The sequence below is a fragment of the Sinohyriopsis cumingii genome, chromosome 17 (genome assembly GCF_028554795.1).
Source record: "Sinohyriopsis cumingii isolate HCF-2022 chromosome 17, ASM2855479v2, whole genome shotgun sequence".
NCBI lineage: Eukaryota > Metazoa > Mollusca > Bivalvia > Unionida > Unionidae > Sinohyriopsis > Sinohyriopsis cumingii.
This window is the reverse complement of record NC_142977.1, coordinates 17,113,071-17,132,885: the sequence shown is the minus strand read 5'-3', so window position 1 is coordinate 17,132,885 and position 19,815 is coordinate 17,113,071. Positions and strand designations below refer to the sequence as shown.

Sequence of the window (19,815 nt, the reverse complement as noted above, 5' to 3'; positions counted from 1 at the left end):
GTTCTGAAAAAGTATATAAACTCTTGTCTAGTTTGTTTTCGTGTCACAAGTGACACTTCTCACACCATGGCTACCTCTGCTGTCTCTGCTCCCTCTTCCTCTACTGTCAAAGTCATCGACGAACACTTAGATCGTGCCAGTTGGGAGGCTTTGTATCTTCGCCATCCCTTTAACATGCTCATTGCTGGACCTAGCGGTTCAGGCAAAACCGAATTCGTCAAACGTTTGATCGAACATAAACATCATTTGATCGATCGGCCACCTCAGCGGATCGTGTGGTGTTACAAAGAGTGGCAATCGGCGTACAGCCTCTTGCGAGAAAGTCAAGGCGATTCCATCGTGTTTGTGGAAGGCATTCCTAAAGAAGACGATGGCATCGTCTCTGACTCCCGTCAAACCCATTTGGTCATTTTCGACGACATGTTAGGAGAAGACGAAGAAGAAATTAAACTGTGGTTCACGCGCAAAGGGCATCACCGTAATGCCAGTGTCATTTACATCACCCAAAATTTGTTTCAACAAAGTAAAGCCCATCGCATCATCAGTCTCAATGCGCATTACGTGGTCTTGATTAAAAGTCCTCGAGATAAATCGCAAGTGCAAGTCTTAGCCAAACAGTTAGGAACGCCTTGGCTGACTCAGGCGTACGACGATGGCACTCAAACGCCACACGCCTATTTACTCGTCGATTCGAAACCTACCACCCCCGAGGATTTGCGATTTCGTACCCACTTGTTTCACCACTGGGGCCAAGACGGAGGGCCTGTCCTGTACACGTCTCCGTCCTCGACTTAATTTCACTCCAAAAAAACAAAATCTATAAAAACCTCAGTCCCTTTTCGTCTGTCTCACACAACGTCAACATGACGTCCCTTCAGTCGCATCTTCCCGTCAAATTGATTCGTGCCTTGTATGGCATCAGTCGAGAAAAAAATCCACAAATACGAGCTCGTGTCTTAGAAGCTAGTCTCAAAGAAGTCTTACCATGGTTCACGGTGACGGCACGTCAATTACTCCAAGGAATCATTCAGATTCCTCATCAAACCAAACGCTTTTTCGATCGAAACAAAGTCGCTTTGGTCCAACTGGCATTTCCCCGCATCGACACTCAAAACAAAAAACAAATCATTTTGAAAACTGGAGGGAGCGGTACTCTAGGAGGGGTCATCATTCGCTCTCTCTTAAGATGGGATCCTAATGCCCCCAAACTTCTCCCCAAGAAAAAAGTCCAACGAAGCCCCAAGAAGAAAAAGACCAGGTCCCCAAGAAGAAGAACTTCTGCAGTGGCGGGACCCTCCTCTTATCAGACACCACCCCGGAAAAAGAAAAGAAGCCCCCAGAAAAAGAAACAGAGAAAAAGTCCCCAGAAAAAGAAAAGTCCACAGAAGAAAACTAGTCGCAAGAGAGGCACCTCGGCCAGGACGCAACTTTACACTCGCAAACCACGACCTGCCACGGCAGTGACTGCGTCTCCAGCATCCTCACGTTCATCCACTCCTCCGTTGATGACACCAAGAACTGAAGAGTACTTGGAGACGTTGATCACACCAAGAACATCTCCGTTGATGACCCCAAAAAGAACTTCCCCAGTGGCAGGGCCTTCCAATTTAGCGGTAGTGGCTGCTGCTCACAAAGTACCTTCTCCCAAAATCAAAGTCCAAGAAAGATCGGGCATGTTACAAAGTTTACTGGATTTGTCCAAGCAAGAACTGGCTCGATTTAGTCCGTTACGTACCCCTGCACGACGTGTCATGCCTGTCCTCAAACTAATACGACGTAAAGACAATCAGTGGCGACGCGTTCCAGTATAAAAAAGGCCTGTGACCAAGTCGGGGGTATCAGTGTTTTTGGTGCTCCTGAAGACTCAAAGATGTCACCCTCCAGAAAACCCCAAGGAAAGAAAAGGAAAGGACTACCACCACGTTTAGTCAAACATGGGGACATCTTATCTGTCCTGTCCAAAGCTTCTCCACCTCTACGAAAAAAACTCATTTAATCGGCCTCCAAAGAGGTCATCGATACCGTGTGCGAATGTTGTTTGAACGTTTTGAAAGGCACGATCCCTTTGTCCAAACACCAGAAACAATGCTTAAGCAAACATCGTCACGTTCTTCGCCAAATGGTTCGAAAGAAAATTCCCATTCGTCAAAAGAAGAAGATGTTGGTCCAACGTGGAGGCATTTTACCCCTCTTGTTAGGTCCCATACTGAAAGGAGTCTTGGGAACCATGTTGGGAGGACTGGTGGGAGCAAGATAAAAAGGCCCTCGGAAGTCCCAAGATCTCAGAATCGACCCCTGACAACCCCATGGAAGGACGAAAACTGGCTTTAGTGCCTTACAAACGATGGATGGAATACCATCGGTGGCAAGAACAACGCACCCCGCATTTACCTCCCAATCCCAATTTGAGCGAGATGTCACAGTTACAACACGAATTGCAGTCCTTGATGGATCGTCAAGATTTGTCCGAAACAGAAAAATCGCAAAAGTACGGTCAACTCTTGCAACGACTGCAACTCTTTCACCAGAAAGCTTTAGACGAAACAGCTCTACCCACTTTGAAAGATTTTAAGACCTTGACGAAAAGTTCAGCACCATCATCACTACTACCACCACCACTACTACCATCCCCAGGGGTCACCAGAGATGCTACCCCACGAAGACCTGAGGAAGAAGAGATGCGAGAAGTGTTTCAAACACCGTCAGCAGCTCCCATTTCGAGTAAGATTGCAGCATCCTTGTTGACACCGTCCCCCACACCCCAACGAGAAGAAATGAAAGCTTGGGTTAAAAAGATGATGTCCACTCCTCCTTCGACAGAAGTGAAAAAGAAAGAAGGGAAACCAGAAGTGAAAAAAGAAAAGAAGACCAAAACCATTCCATTGCCACCTCCACCACTACCTTCGACTTCTACTCCCGTAGCCCATCGGACACGTAAATCCGTTTCCAAACCACCCTTTCGTCCCACCCAAAGTAGCATCACCGAAGAGTGGGTGACTTATTAACAAAGAAACAAACACAAAAAAATGGAAAAAGTCTTAGCCAGCATTTACTACGATCCCTCCCATCCTGCAGGTTACGCAGCAGTTCAAAAATTGTATCGTGCTGCCAAAACTCGACTGAAAAGTCTCCGTTTACCTCAAGTGCAACGATGGTTACAAGAACAAGCTACCTACACTTTACACAAACCCATTCGACGCAAGTTTGCCAGAAGTCGCACCCGAGTGGAAGGCATCGATCATCAATGGCAAGCCGATTTAGCCGATGTCTCTCATTTGGCCAGCTACAATTGCGGCTACAAATATTTGTTTTGTGTCATTAACGTCTTTTCCAAATTTGCCTGGGTCGTGCCCTTGACTTCCAAATCGAGCAGCGAGTTAGTGCGAGCCCTGCAACGGGTGTTGAAACAAAGCGGTCGTCACCCTCTTCGATGGCAAACGGACAAAGGCACCGAATTTCTGAACCAAGCTTTCCAAAAAGAATTAAAGAAACGTGACATTCATTTTTTTACCACCGAGAATCCTGAAACCAAAGCCAGCATCGTGGAACGTTTTCAACGCACTTTGAAAGAACGCATGTGGAAATATTTTACGCATCACCACACTCTGAAGTACATCGACATCTTACCGCACCTGGTGTAAGCGTACAACCAATCTTACCATCGAAGCATCGGACGTGCCCCGCAAGAAGTGACTCCCGACAACGAAGTGCTGGTGTTTGAGCACCTGTTTGGTACGTCCCCGACGAGGGCTGTTTCCAAGAAAAGTGGAGAGTTGGCCGTAGGAGATTGGGTGCGCATTGGCAAAACCAAACGCACTTTCGACAAAGATTACTTACCTAACTGGACGACCGAATTGTTTCGCGTCACTGAACGAGTGCATGGCCGTCATCCTGCCGTCTATAAATTGGAAGACATGAACGGAGAAGTGCTCAAAGGAACGTTTTATTTGCCCGAGTTACAACGTGTGACCAAAAAAGAAGACGACGTGTACGACATCGAAAGCATTCTCGAACGCAGAACCCGTAAAGTGGGCAAACGACGTGTCAAAGAAGTGAAAGTACGTTGGAAAGGATATCCACCCAGTTTTGATTCTTGGATCGACGCTTCGCAAGTCATCGACTATAAAAAGAAGTGACCATCATGCCCTTTCACACAGACTCAGCTACGTCGACCACTCCTCCTTCATCTAGTTCTTCTGTGCAAGATTTACAAAAACAACCCTTGTGGGTGTGGTGTGGAGAACGTGTGCCTAAAACGCAAATCGTCTTTTCTGCCAAATCTTCGTGGTGTATTGTGTCATCGGGGCAGCCATCCACCAATTTGAGTTTGCAACAAGGAGACAAACAATTGTGGACCATTTTATTGAGCAGTTGCATCGGTTACCTGCTTCCCAATCCCTCCCTGAAATTCTCTTCCAACGGGAACCACGGGAACCTTGTGTCCAGTGCCAGTGCCAGTCACCACTCCAACAACAACAACAACAACACCCCTATTTTGGGCGGAGACACGCCTCTGACGTCCAGTAACCCCACGGACAGCCACAGAACTCTGGAATTATGAGTCACCAAAACCAATTTTACTTAACCTTACCCAGTGACAGTTCCATGGAGGTGTTTCCCCACAACACTTTGTGCTGTTACACGGCCAAATTACCTCAGGCCATCCCCTTAGATCACGAAGCCCATTGGGAAGTGGCTTTAGTGGAAATCATTCACCCGACCCAAGTCCTCAATGTCCTTCCCAATCAAAATAAATTTTGATGTGAAAGTTTATGACGAGCGAGTGCAACAGTGGTTGGATACCAATGTCAAATAACAAGAAAACCCGTTTACAAAATCAAAAGTACACTACTTATCACTTGTTCATTCCCCCAAGCTATTATTTTAGTGGTCAACATTTGGTCAGCACCATAGCCACCAGGTTTAATGGCATGTTTCTGAAAGCTTTGGAAGATGCAAAAAAAAAGTGTCACCCTGGAATACCACAAAACAGCTCGTCGCTTCCTGATAAAATTTCCTGAGGGGAGTAAAATCATGTCTTTCTTATTTTGTCCAGAATTGTTTGACATGTTGGGCGGAGATATAAACATGAGAATGACCATGATGAAGAAAAACGAATTACCCATCGTTTACGACAACGAGTCTTTTAGCAAGTTATTTCGTACCCCAGTAGAATTGAATCAAGGACTGAATTTGATGTTCGTGTATTCCGATGTGGTGGAGTACAACGTGGTGGGACACACCTCCGTACCGTTACTGCGTGTCATTCCTTTCAAAGTGGATTCTGCCGCGAACGCTGACGAGGAAGGTGGAAACACTTACCACGTTCACCGCGAATATGTCCATCCTCACTATTTGCCTGTCAGCAAGTCGTATTTGGACACGGTCAACATTACTATAAAAGGAGATTTGGGACAAAATATTCCATTCACCAAAGGAAAAGTCACGGTGAAACTCCATTTTCGAAAACGGTTCTCCCACGACTCGTAAGTCATGTATCCAGTGTACCGAGGGGTTGCTCGACAGGGAGGACACGGTTTAGGAGATATGCTGAAATCGGCCTTTCGTTCGGTGGCCCCAGTGTTGAAACCGATGGTTACACGCGGATTGCACGCCTTGAAAGATGCGGCACTGACGCAAGGCAAAGAATTTCTCCAAAATGTCATCATCGACAAACAAAACCCTAAAGAAGCCTTCATGAGCGCAGGCAAAAATGTCTTGCTGCAAACGGGCAAAGACATTTTGGGCCGACGAGACACACCTATAAATGCCCTGCACGCTACCGAATCAGGCATTCAGCAAGGACAAGGCAGAAAGAGACGACGAAGAAAACACCCTTTCACCAGACTTCAAGCTAGAAAGGCCAAGAAAAGAAGAACCGTTCGAGACTTAGACGTTTTCGATTTTTGAAACACAGAAAAATATGATGCAACCAGAATCTTGCGCTTGTTCCAAAACGGAACTAGATCTGTTTGCCATGCCCCCCACCATGATGACGATGCAAGAATCCCAGTGGGTGGAATTTCACCCCGTCTCCTCACTGACAGCCTCAGCTCCCATCGAGTTTGAAATCAAAGGACAACCCGAAGATTACATCGATCTGAATAGCAGTTACTTGTACTTGAAAGTCAAAGTTGTCGATGAGGACAATTCGACCCTAGATGGCGATGAGGTAATAGCTCCCGTCAACAATTTCATGCATTCCTTGTTTAGCGGAGTGGACTTGTACTTGAACAACAAACTGGTCAGCAGCAGCATGGATACTTACCCTTATCGAGCGTACCTGGAAAATCTCTTGACGTACGGAATAGACGCCAAGAACACTCATCTCAATGCCTGTGTGCTATGGGAAGCTGACGAAGCAGAGCAGTTTGAAACATTCGAAATTAATGCAAGCAAAACACCAAACAATGACGGATTTATAGAACGAAGAGCCAGAATCATAGAAGCCAACACAAGTTTAGAACTCATGGATCGTTTGCATTTGGACATGTGGTTGCAAGAGAAATATTTGCTGAACGGGTGAATGTTCGCCTGAGACTGAATCGTAGCAGTGCCGCTTTCTATTTGATAGGTACTAGTGCTTGCAAAACTGTCATCGAGGAAGCCAGGCTCTACGTACGACGCGTGGAAGTGTTACCTAAAGTGGGTAACGACATTAGTCAGACGTTGAGCAGAACGACCGCTAAGTATCCGATCCGACGCGTGGAAGTGAAAACCTTCACCATTCCCAAGGGACAGCGATCCATGATCGAAGATCATCTGTTCCAAGGACAGCTACCCAAACGTTTGATCGTTGGTATCGTCGAGAATGAAGCCTTCAACGGAGCTTTGGCTAAAAATCCTTTCTACTTTCGAAACTTTGGCGTGTGCAAGATCGAAGTCAGTCGCGATGGCAAGACCTTGTGTACCCGACCTTTCGAACCTGACTTTGAGAAGAAGAATTACTTGAGGTCGTACTTGTCCCTGTACGAAGCCACCGGACAGTTAGGAACCGACACCAGTCACGGCATTACGTACGACGATTATGCAAAAGGCTATGCTTTGTGGGCTTTCGATTTCACTCCAGACCAAGGCAGCGACGAGGGACATTTCCACCCTATAAAATCCGGCCAAATTCGTGTGGAAATTCAGTTTGCAAACCGAGACCCTGATGTATGCAGAATTCGATAATACCATAGAAATCAACAGTTTGAGAGAAGTCATTCTAGATTACTAGAAGTCATGGAAGACTGTTATCCCTCTTTACCTAGTGGAGAAACTTTGAACATGGAATGTGAGGAGACTGTGGAAGAAGAAGAAGAAGTGATCATGATGAAGTCGAGATGGCCAGAACAAGAAGCCCATTTAGTCTGCTGTTTTGCCAAACACTTGGCCGAAAAAATGACGGAATTGATCAAGAAAAATTGCTATGGATGTCAAAACGATCATCCCAGTCAAATTCAACACGATAAATGCCTGATGTTAAGTCAAGAAGAAAAATTGGACGAATATCTGGACGAAGCTTGGAGTCTCATCTCGGACGAAGACGTGTGGCACCAGTGGTATAAAGACTTGCGTGAACATTCTTGTCCACCATTAACCACTCAAGAGATCCATCGTATCGAAGCTCTCCTGAATCAGAGTGAGGAGACGAAACGAAGAAACGGTTATTCGTCAGACATTTTCAAGCAAAAGGACAGGATCGAATTGACAACGTATTATTACCTGTGAAGAAGAAAAAAACACAAAAAAACATGGATGCCTGGGAACTTTATTACCTTTTGAACCACAGTTCGTATACGGCTTCTTGGAATCCTGTCGTCTGTGATAAAGATGAACTCCCTCATCGCAAACCTAAAGACCATCTAGCTTACGTGATCAACACGGACAACAGTCATCTCCCAGGAACCCACTGGGTAGCCGTCTACTTTCCTCAAGAAGGATGTGTGAAATATTTCGATTCCTATGGACTGCCCCCTTTGGAAGACGATATCGTCGACTTTATGAGAAGAAATGCTCAGACCACCCGATTCAATAATGTGAAATTACAAGGCACAGATTCCTTGGTGTGTGGACAGTACTGTGTGTATTTTCTGCATCATCGTAGCCTGGGCTATTCCTTAGAACATTTAGTGACTCATTTTGATCCTCGTTCTTCTTCAAGAAACGATGTGAAAGTAGATCGATGGTTTTGTGACCATTATGTTTATCTTTTGTCTCAAGCTAGGAAACGTAGTGTCCATCAATGGCCTAATGATTTCCAACAGTGGAAATCACAATTTCATTCACAACGTTGTCAGCCCTGTTTAAAGTAGACTGTAAATTGAGAAAAAAATGTTTGATGTTATAATGTTGGATTATTGTTAAAACATGTTAGAGTTGTTGTTTAGTGTTAAGTGATTATTGAATAAAAAATGTTGTGTTTTGAAAAAAAATGCCTTTGTGGTTTGTTTTGCTATAAGAATGTTGGATTCATGCTCTTTAATTTCTTACTATCCCTCTCATGACACTCATTGAACGTTGCGACTGGAAATCCGTGTGGGGGATGTTTTCCTTCACGTCCGCGCTTTGACTTTAAGAACCGGGGTTGTTTCCAGTCTAACCATCCATTGTCGACTCATCCTCCTACGAAGATGTGCTCCAAACTAGCTAAGCTAAACGAAGCCTACGTGAATTTGCATAGGGTCAGACACAGTCTGATACCGAAGCCAGAAGAAATAGAGAATGTGAGAATGTTAAAAGTCACTGAAAACCTGATAGAAGAGCTCTTCAGAGAAGAAGTGAACAGGGAGAAAGAAGAATGGACAGAGAAGTACAGACTTCAGAGACAGCAGCAACAGCAACAACAACAACAACAACAGCAACCTGAACCTGACAGAGGCTTTGTCGATTGTCGTATCGACACCAAAGAGTTCTTCTTCTCTTTCCGAAGAAGCAGACCTATCGCCAGAAAGTCTATCCTCAGAGGACATCGCATTCTTAGAAACTAAAAAAGATTGCCATAGCAAACAAAAAACAGCCCTTTTCAGGGCTACCCCAATACTCTAGAAAAGAAATAACCATCAATTTGCCAATGTGTGTAGGTAGAGTAGTGTGAATATAAACACTAACTCTTTTTTAAAAAAATGTGAGGGTATGTGTTTGTGTGTTTGTGTGTTTGTGTTTGTAAGTGCTCACGTACGTTGGTATGGATAGTAGATTAAAATGATGTGTTTGAGGTGTGGGGAGAGTAGATTTGGGGGTTGGATTGTATTGCTTTGCGTATGTGAATAGTATATTGAAGTGATTAATGAAAATGTTTTAGAATAGTGATGAGCAGTATAAAAAGTGAGTAAGTGTTTCTTTTAGGTCCGCGCGTTGTTTTTTGGTCATGATCTATTTTATGTTTTTTAGGGGGATGTTTTCCTTCACGTCCGCAGTTTTAGTATAAATTGAAACTCGTTCGGCAGTCCAGCTACCCTTGTTGATTGATCAACACCAGAATGAACACGAGACTGGCGAAACTGTTGGAACTTCATGTGCATCTGGAATATGCCAGGCGCCTGTTGAACGAACTGGCCGCGGAGGCCATTGTGGAAGAAGGAAGGATGAGAGAGGAGGAGGAAAGAAGAAACAAAGAAGAGGAGGAGAGAAGATACAAAGAAGAGGAGGAGGAAAAGGAGAAAAGAAGAAGAAATTTTAGAATCCCAGAAACCGAAAATTGGGATTCTGAAGCCACATATCCTGCCTCTGCTCTCTCCCCCAAAAAAGTAAAAAGCAACTGGGGAACAAGATGTGTATGTGGCGCCAGGCCTGGAAGGTGCCACCATTAACCAGGTGTCCATGAAGTTAAAAAAAACAGCCCTTTTCAGGGCTACCCAATACTCAAGAAAAGAAATAACCATCAATTTGCCAATGTGTGTAGGTAGAGTAGTGTGAATATAAACACTAACTCTTTTTTCATAGTGCAAGTGTATGTGTTTGTGTGTTTGTGTTTGTAACTGCTCACGTAAGTTTGTGTGAATGGTAGATTATGGGTTTCTTTATTGTTTCTTAGCGTATGTGGAGAGTATAGTTTGGGTTTTATTATATGAAATGAGAAAAGTGGGGGATGTTTTCCTTCACGTCCGCGCGTTGTTTGGTCATGCTCTAGGTAAGATCAATTTTATGTTTTTTAGGGGGATGTTTTCCTTCACGTCAGCGCTTTTCGTAAAAGAACCCATAGTATTCGTCGTTCAAACCATTCTACAAAGAAGATGGCTTCGAACCACCTTGACAAAATGCAAAAATTACAAGACGTTTTAGACAATTTAGGAATAATGGAGCAGATGTTAGTGAGACTCAATGAAGACCACTATTCCTATAGTCCCCATCGACTAAAGATGGAAATTAATAACTTAAGAAAAGTAAAGGACATAATAAGTGGTGTCATGAAAGAGATAAAGGAGGAGAAGGAGGATGAAGAGGAAATGATAAGAATACGAAAATGGAATGAAAAAATTGAAAAAGAAGAAGAAAATGAGAAGAGGACGAAAGAAGAGGAGGAGGAGAAGAAGAAAGAAGAGGAGGAAGAAAAAAGAATAAAAAGAGTGTAGGAGAGAAAATAAGAAGTTGGTGGAGAAAAAGAAGAAATTAGAAGCAGAAGAAGAAGAAAAACCAAAGGCCCTTTTCAGGGCCACCCATATTTCTCGAAAAGAGAATGACTTTCAATTGCCTACCCCTTTTTTAAAAAAAATTTTAAAAAAAAAAAACAAATCCCATGTTCAATTCCCCCCTTGTCCCTAGATAGACCCACACTTTATTCCCCCCATGTTCAATTCCCCTTGAGGCTAGAGTGACCCAAGACTTTTTCTCCATGTTCATTTCCCCTTGAGGCTAGAGTGACCCACGATTTTTCTCCATGTTAAATTCCCCTTGAGGCTAGAGTGACCCACGATTTTTCTCCATGTTAAATTCCCCTTGAGGCTAGAGTGACCCACGATTTTTCTCCATGGTAAATTTCCATTGAGGCTAGAGTGACCCAGGGGTCTCTGTAATGCTAATTCCCATTGAGGCTAGGGTGCCCCACTTCACTACTCGTACCATTTCGCAAATAGAATGGTTGAGACTATGAGCAGTGCTCTAATGTCTATGCAAATAGCACAGAAAATAGCACAGAAAGCATATTAAGTCCAAAGGATATCGCATATCTATCAGAGATATACCATTTGACTAGTCAGTCAAAACACTAAATTTTCGAGAAAAGAATACAAAGGAAGGTTTTGGTAGCAAATTAAGTGCCTCAGAGCCAATAGGTCAAAACAACGAAATGGTATTATTTCCGCTCGCTAAATGGCATGTCAAACAACAGCGGTTTTGTAATTTTCCGCGTTTAACTATTTTGATACAATGTTAGACCAGCAATAGAATACATACACTGTTTGATACAGGTCGTAGGTGGGGTGCCCACAACAGCGTGCATGCAAGTGACAGGTGTTATGTATATTTGATTTAATTTATATTTGATTTAATGTACTTGTTTGTTTGTAAATTTTAATTTTTATATTTCATTAAATGCTATTGTAATGTAATTTTTTTTCTACAGTTGACATTTTTCCAGAAATTCGTTTTCCAGAAATTCAGTTCAGTTTGACCTTACCGTTTTTGGTAAACACTAATAATAGAAACTTTGTATTTAATGCAGACCTAGTTCCAGACCTTGATTCAGAAATTAGTAAAAGTTGAAGTAAGCAATATTTTAAAAATTTGTTTATTTCTTTATTAGATTAGATTCATAAAGTAAATACAATGCCATACTTGGATAACGTGACAAATAACATGTAGCAATTGTTTCAAACTCTGGTTTTACAGGATGATTGACCCGCATCCGGGCATCTGTTTTGCGTCTTACTAAGACTAAATATCGATGTATTGAGAAATAATATTCATTCTCGCCATAACACTTGAGAAGTCAAAGTGCTTTATGTTGTGACCAGTTTGAGATGAATTTTTAAATTTTCTTCAAAGTATTTGTATTCTAAGAAATTATTTTTGCCTCGAAATATTTGTGCTCTGAATTAATTCTTGGACAAGAACAGTTATCGAAATTTACAAAGGATTCAAACACTGGAATATTATTTTCTGTGAATCAACAAAGAACTGTTGACACATCAGTACAACACTGACTACAACATACGTCATCAACCTCCATTTTGGATTTTATCGGGATTCGAACTTAGTTTCATTAGGACATTTTAATACTAGGACTTCTCTTTTTAATTCTTGGATTATTTTTGGATTAATTTTGGATTCGATTGGTAAAACCGAATGTTCTTTTTCTCATTTTTACATTGTTTTTCTAGGGAAATAAATTATTTGTTAAAATTTGCAAAGCTTGTTGTCTTCATTCTTTTGTTGTTCCGTTTTGTATGTGCCTAAAGGTAACACAGGGCATTAATATGTGTCTTCTTTAGCTGATAATAAGAATGGTAATACATATACTTACATTTATATAATTTGAATTTTCTCAAAATGTACTTATTTAGTTAGTCCTGAAAATACGAATGACATGTCCCGTGTCATCAAAAACCCGATACATACCAATATTGCACTGCAATTTCGACTACATTTCCAATTGAAATCACATTATCGTTACTGCACTGAAATGACACATTAAATCTAGTCCATAATAAGCAGTAAAACAGAATTGATTTGGTGGACCAACAGAAAAACAACATCCGTCCATTCTAGACAAGCAGTAAAAGTTTTTCAATGGTCATTCATTCAAAATGTGACAAAAGATCTCAAGTTTTAGTAGACCAAGTCGATAATATCCTTAAACTAATGCTGATCGTGGGTCGATGCTCAGAGGTCACTGGGCAGTGATATGTGCCCATTAATGTTGTTACTGTGTATTGACGAATCATCATTGTGTATTTATTTTGAAATACAGCGTACATTCAATTCCTGTGTTCCTTGTAGTGTATTTCTTTATCCTTAAACATTACGTATGAAATCGAAATGATTTTATAATAAACAGGTTACTGCATTTGTATCAGAAAATATGAATTCGTTTTTCCACAGTCATACTTCACTTCCAAAATTCGTACAGTATTAGTCAGAAAAATTCGGTCAAATTTTCCCATGCTAATGCTTTAACGTATATTGTTTCTAATAGCCCCATGCATGTCAGTCTTAGGAACTGGTTCATCTCCACACGAAGCCGAAAATGTATCTAGCTACCGACAAATGAAAAATCAACACGTATACCTCTATTTATAGCTTTAATTGCCAGTCTGGGGTCAAAATGGGAAAAAGCATGTAATAGATTATCTTTTAGCAGTAGTAGTAACAGTAGCGGTGGCAATAGTACCAGCAGTGTTTAATGGCATCTCAGTCAGCTCTTTTCCTTAACTCACTGATGCCAAATCAAGAAGACGATGATGACTTGGGGTAGTCTAATAGATGTGTATACTAAAACCTTTCGAAGCTTAAACCCATTATTTTTATATTACCTTTATCTCCATTAAACAAGCATAATGTTTCACGCGACTATGTTAACTTCAGCAAAACCTCAGAGTTAAATTTGCCAGTCTAATTATTAAATAGAAGCATGATTCAGTTCTCTGAGAGATGCGTACTTTTCTTTCAGTTAACTCGAAGATGGCCACAGAATTTGATGAAGCAGCTTTGACTCGTATGAAACCATTTCCTTCCTTTTTTGACTTGACTGTTCCTCAGCGAGAGAACAAGCAGTATTTGATGTCTTTAAGGAACAAAATCTCTCGAGAAATGAAGAAATCGGGATTTGAAACGGATGCTGAATGGGAAGCAGCTTACAACTTCATAGCGTTTGTCCATTGGTTAATGGGCGAAGAGAAAGAAGCAATGAAATATACTGAAAAGGTTTTAATTAGGAATAGCGAGAATCTTATCGCTCATGGCAATCGGATTTGGATGAACCAAGGAAACGAACGCACACAGCCTGCTGTAGTAATGGATAAACTTCAAGTATTAGTCTGTAAAAGAAAACTCCTGAATAGGGCAAAATTTGAACAAGCTTTTGCATATTCTCGTTTCGGCCCCAAATTCTACAAATGTTCTATTGATTTGTTCCAAGAAATTATTGATGATGAAGGCACTGACCTCGAAAATCTGTATCTCTCGAAATTTGGTCTTGCACTTTTATTGAAAAGGCAATTCAATGTGTATAATATTTTCTGTTTTGAGCATCTTTCAGACTTTGAGATCTCGGCTAAGCGAGCTGTAGATGTTCTCTACGATGTGGCAAAGAATGCTAATTCTGACAGATACAGAGCAAGAGGATGGGTGATGCTTGGAGAAATCGTTGACATGTTGCGATTTCAAAAAAATCCACATTTAAATCTCGACCATATTCTCCCGACAACTATCAAAGAGATACAGGGCAGAGAATTGTTTGAAAGAGGATACAGCATCTGCAGCGATGATGTATATGTTCTCGAAAGGTTCGGCAAACAAGCAAGATCTTGGAAAGATTACAGGATGTCGGAGATGCTCCTAAGAAAAGGTCTTGAAATTAGGAAAACAGCCTTTGCTCACCATCAATTGGCAATAACACTGAGGTCTGTCCTGAATAAATCCATTGTTTCATCTTTAAGGAAAGCTCGCGAAACCACAACAGATGAACATGCATCCAAATTTGTCATTCCCGAGGAATATAAAACATTTAAGTTCATCAACACTCCAAAGAAGGTGCTTTCGTATCCATACGATAGCAGAGCAGCTGAGATATTGAGTCACTTGGATATGTCTCTTGAGTGCAGTCCATTAAATAGCCATGCCATAAATGATAAAGGCCTTCTATTTCGAAGCCTTGGGTGGTATGATGAAGCAATTGAATTATTTGTGCAAGCGGCCAAAGACGATTGCGCACCATTGCATGAAGTGAAATGTCTTGAGCAGCATGCTCTTTGTCTGATTGAACAAGCATCAGCAAAAGCAAGAGGGACCTATGATATAGAGGAGATCATGTCATTATATCACAGTGCCATAAGATTCATATTCCTCGCACTTCAAAAGTCAGCATACATAGCTACAAGTCTACCATTACCGTTGAAGGCAGAACTCCCTACCGTCAAGAAGATGCTTTTGAATGAAACTGACAAAGGAAGATCCCACGATCGAATAACTTTAGAGGTACTTGGTTATATGTACCAGCTTCTTGGTGAATATGGTCAGGTTTTGCCTTTCTATAAAGAGATCTCTGAGATGAGTGATGAAGACGCAAATGACCCGAAAATCATATTCAGGATGGCAGAGACTTATGTACAGCAGGGAGAGTTTTCCAACAGTCTTATTTTACTGGATTTAATAGAAGCATCATGCACTCGACTTGAAGGTGAGCACAGAAAGCTGTACTTTGAAACCTACTTAGACGGTGCTTTAAATAAATTGGAAATGAATGAAGCTGATGAAGAGACTGTAAAAATGAGATTTAAAAGAATAGCTCAGTTCTGTTCCAAGAGGAACATCACAAATTATCCGGACGGAAATGAATATGGGTACGACATCCATATTCAGTCATCGGAAGCTTTAAAGGAAGAGTCCCAGATCATCCACCAGGTCTTCACAGATATGTGCGGACTCAATGTGTCTTCTAGTAGCAACGAAACTATATATGGGACATTGGAAATAAATGCAACATCTTCAGTAATGGAACAGAGTTGCCTCATTGTGTTCATTTTTAACGAGGATGTCATTTCTGCTGGCGACTTCATCAGAAAAGAGCTGAACTTTAATCTGCAGGAAGGATGTGGATCCGGCATAGTGTCCATATGTTTTGGCCAAGTAAATGTTCCCACACAATTGCAACAATTTCCGGTGCTTCATCAACCTAAAGAGCTAGAAATTGGCAAAATGAGCAAAGATGAGAAGCAGCAGTGGATTAGATTGTTCTTCTTGAAGTCTGCGGAACAGGTATTTCCAAATAAATCAATGTAAAAGTAATTTATTTCAGAACAGAATAAAATAAGATACCAAATTTCAGTCCGATCATGCGAAATGGTTTAATTAATGTTCTTGTTTTCTCTGGATTATAAAAATCAGTTATTAATGTCTTTGGGTAAAAAAGATTGTCAATGTGTCTTTATGTTCACTTCTGCCATGATGACTGTCAAATGGAGGCAAAATAAGTTTTCTTTTACTCAGCTTGCTTTTGTATTCTGTTTTGTTTTAATTTGCATTATTTGCATATTTATACTCTACCTTTTGTCAGTGTAGCCATATAATCGGGTGTGTACTTGTGTCCGCTTCTAAATATATGTGAAGCACGAAATGCTACTTATATCGTCTTAGCTCATGTTGTAAATCAAATTTTTTATCCGGCAAATTCAATTTTAAAATAACAGAATGTGCACAATTAATTAGAGTACATCAACCCAGCTTGTACTAAGACTTGTATGACCCTGCTAAGGTATGGTATTGCTCATGCATCTAGTGATTAATTCCACCTAACATTTTGGTATATGCCGGGTCGATAATAATAGTAATAATAATAATAATAATAATAATAAATTATCACATTTAATTTAAGCGTCGTTGGTGTATGGTTGACTAAGGTCGCTTGTGATATTCTATTGTAGATTGTACAATCTGGAATGCTTAATGTTCTGAAAATGGTTATTTGTGTTGCAAAGATAGAATTTTGTCAAATCCTTGTTTCGTGGTCTACGCATAGTAGTAACTGCACTAACTGATGTGTGTGTTATGATAAAGAGAAGCGTTTTCACCAAACTTGAATTATAGCGACATTTAGACCATGTGCTCTCTAAACGCTGCTTTTAAACCGCTTGCTTATAATGGGTTGTCTGTGTAATATTGCATGTGCAACGGTAACTTTATTGCAGCTTTCTTACCCAGATTCTACAATTATTGTGACGAACAATGTAGAATAGGAATCACTCAGATTGTTTGGTTATTAAATCGTCTCCCCGAAGTTGTAATTCTGCATTCGGATTCCACGTACTTATTATTTTCTATTATTTTGCTGTACCTTAGTTCAAGTATTGTAACCACTATTCATCTGTAGTAGAACGCAATAGTGTAATTATATCAAAAATTATACCACATAGCTAGCGCAGGTAATAAATTTTATTCATTTATTTCCGCGACAACTCCATATTCTATTTTGGCAAGGTAATGAATCAAGAAAGTTAATTTTCAAAGAGTATGGGAACGATCATTATGTGACCTTTCGTGTGATAAAGAATACAATTTTGTATTTCGATTTTTTAATCTTCGAATTCCCAAAAGATTCATATTACGGTCTTGCCAAGTACTGATTATTAACGCCATACTCTCTAATGGATTTAAGCTTGTATATGCAATGGTTCTTTCTTAAATCCGTTTCTTGTTTCCATTGATTAATACAAAACAAATTTCATTAAATATGGGCATACACTTATAATGGAATGCATTTTCGCTGACGACTTTTGTACCAAGTTTCCAAGAGCTTGATATTCACTCAGAAGGAAAACTAGTTTCTTTATTTTTTTGTAAATTGAAAGGCAAAAGTAGCCACCTCTGCCACACCGGCGTGTTTTGCTTTGGTTTATATTGGGACTTTACCAAATAAAATACTATCAGGTTATTTATTGCCGAGGCAATTGGAGTAAAGTGCCTCGACACACTCCATTGTAGGTGCCCCGGGCTGGTCTGATACGAGGATTTTAAACGTGGGCTGCATTTATTCAAAATTAACGTATGGAAGTATTTGAAACGGTAGTGCACGATGATTCATGAAATCATTCGATTATACAATTTGTCTTCGTACACACTGAATGAAATTTGCCCAATGCAAAAATTTAATGGCGAGTTGAATGATAAATGCAAGAGCATGTTTTCAAGAGATTTCACATGTGCAAAGTTACATAGATATTTTATGTATAATATGATTTATTAATAGCTGAATGATTACATGCCAGCAGCATGAGGAAATCAACCGAGCAGTTCGGTGTTTTAGTACAATGTTGATGTTCGACGTTATAATGGGAAAAGATCAGCACAGCACAGCATGTAGTCAGTTTGGCGCTTTTCACCACAATTACTGTTGGGCCTAAATCACTGCTCAGATAATTGAACATAATTTTGTATGACCAAAATCTAAGCTTTAATCCTTCTCTGTTATTGTGGCAACATAGAACACTAAAACTAACAAGGCAGGATATGTGTGTGCTAGTTTCGTTTACAGTGGCACATCGAGATTCCCTGCATGAACAAAAAAAAAACTCACTTTCCGCCTTTGACGCGGCTATCAAATGTTGATCTAAAAATATTAACCTTTCAATATTTGACACAACCGCGAAGGAACTCCAATTTCCATCAGTCCCACTGAAGTGTGGGATTCACCATCCTCATACTACACACTTCAGATAACTCCATGCTTTATATTATAATATTTGTAACAAAATGTGATGCTAGTACTTGTCACCGACTCATTGGTGACATATATATTTGAACTAAATCATGTGATCCAATACCATTTCCTCTATCAATGCCAATTGGGAAATGTCTATGTCTTTCAATATGGGCCATAATATATTTTATGAGCCTCTCCTTCACATGACTGTTGCATTACTTATATTTTCAGTCGTTGACCATACCTCTTGGAATATGCCATGATATAACGTGGGTAGATAACCAAGATTTAAATATTATTTGAATGCATGTGCTTGAACAAATTCAGTACAAAGTTCGTATGTAAACTCAAGTTTCTAAACAGCATCCAGGGCAAAGATATACCGTTTGAATGTGTGTTAAACGAGACCTCCTCATCTCTGAGTGAAATGTACGGAAATAAAAGAAACACAGACTGTTCACGATCTTATTCTGCGGTCAAATAAATATGAAAATAATTCATGAACAAATAAACTATATTAAAGTAAACAAATACATCAACACAGTGAAATTTATGTTTGAGTCAGATTTGTTCTGCAGTTTGTCATGTGCTGTCATTTGTAATAATTTAATATATATCCTGTAAATTATATGCATACAAATTCTGTTGTGTTTGTTTATTGTTTGTTCTCTAATATGAACTACTGACTCTTTCACAGTTGCATTGCCAAACTGGCTTGATTTCAGGTGGACTAATACGTTCAAGTTTGATTTGAGCTTATTGTGTCATCAGGTAGAGGACTTATGCCCTCTGATTCCTTGTTGCCTACCTTAGGTGGCGATTGTGCAAAAATAACTGCATTTCTGTTATCTCTACTATTAAACTCCTGCATTTTGTTTGCTATTTGCTTGTCTGCAGACATGAAATAGAGACATTTCGTTAATATAAATAAATAAAAACGGATTACAAAATAAGCACATACCATTGTCTATGCTAAAGAACATCAATTTACATATAACTAGCAAACGCTTTCAATTGTAACTACCAGCTAAAATGAACCTTCATGTAGCTAAATTCATATAAACTGTATGAAGTAATTATAGCTTGCTGTATGTTTACTCTTTGCTGTTTTATAATTGAAATTAAAAGTTTCATTTTATTTTAAAAGAGGTCTTTTGTTTTTCTTGTCTTTTTTTGGTTTATTTCCTAGGCGATCCATTTCCAAATGACAGATTCATAGGTGTGTATACTTTATCCACTCAAATTAGTGTATTTCGTAGTATGCATGCATTCAATCCCTAGATTAATGTTAAAGTGTTTTCTTTTTCCTAATTGCGAAACCTTTAATCATGGCCTCTTCATTTATTTTGAAGAAAGCTTCAGGATGCATTTATCTTTTTCATGCGTCATCCGATGCAACCAGGATTTAACTCATGTTCTTTTAACAAATTAATAGGTCACTATAAACAATATTTCAAGCTTTAGTGGCTTCTATCAAT

General features: G+C 40.1%; 1 protein-coding gene across 1 annotated transcript in view; it reads left to right on the top strand.

Annotated features, from left to right (window-relative positions):
* The window catches only part of LOC149777827 (uncharacterized), a 34,975-nt gene extending 15,492 nt beyond the window's left edge, over positions 1–19,483 (top strand). The window contains exon 2 of the mRNA XM_089938892.1: positions 13,592–19,483. Coding sequence (XP_089795018.1) covers positions 13,603–15,921 — 2,319 coding nt within the window. The 5' untranslated portion in view covers positions 13,592–13,602 and the 3' untranslated portion in view covers positions 15,922–19,483. The remainder of the gene's footprint in view (positions 1–13,591) is intronic.
* Positions 19,484–19,815: the final 332 nt, after the last annotated feature.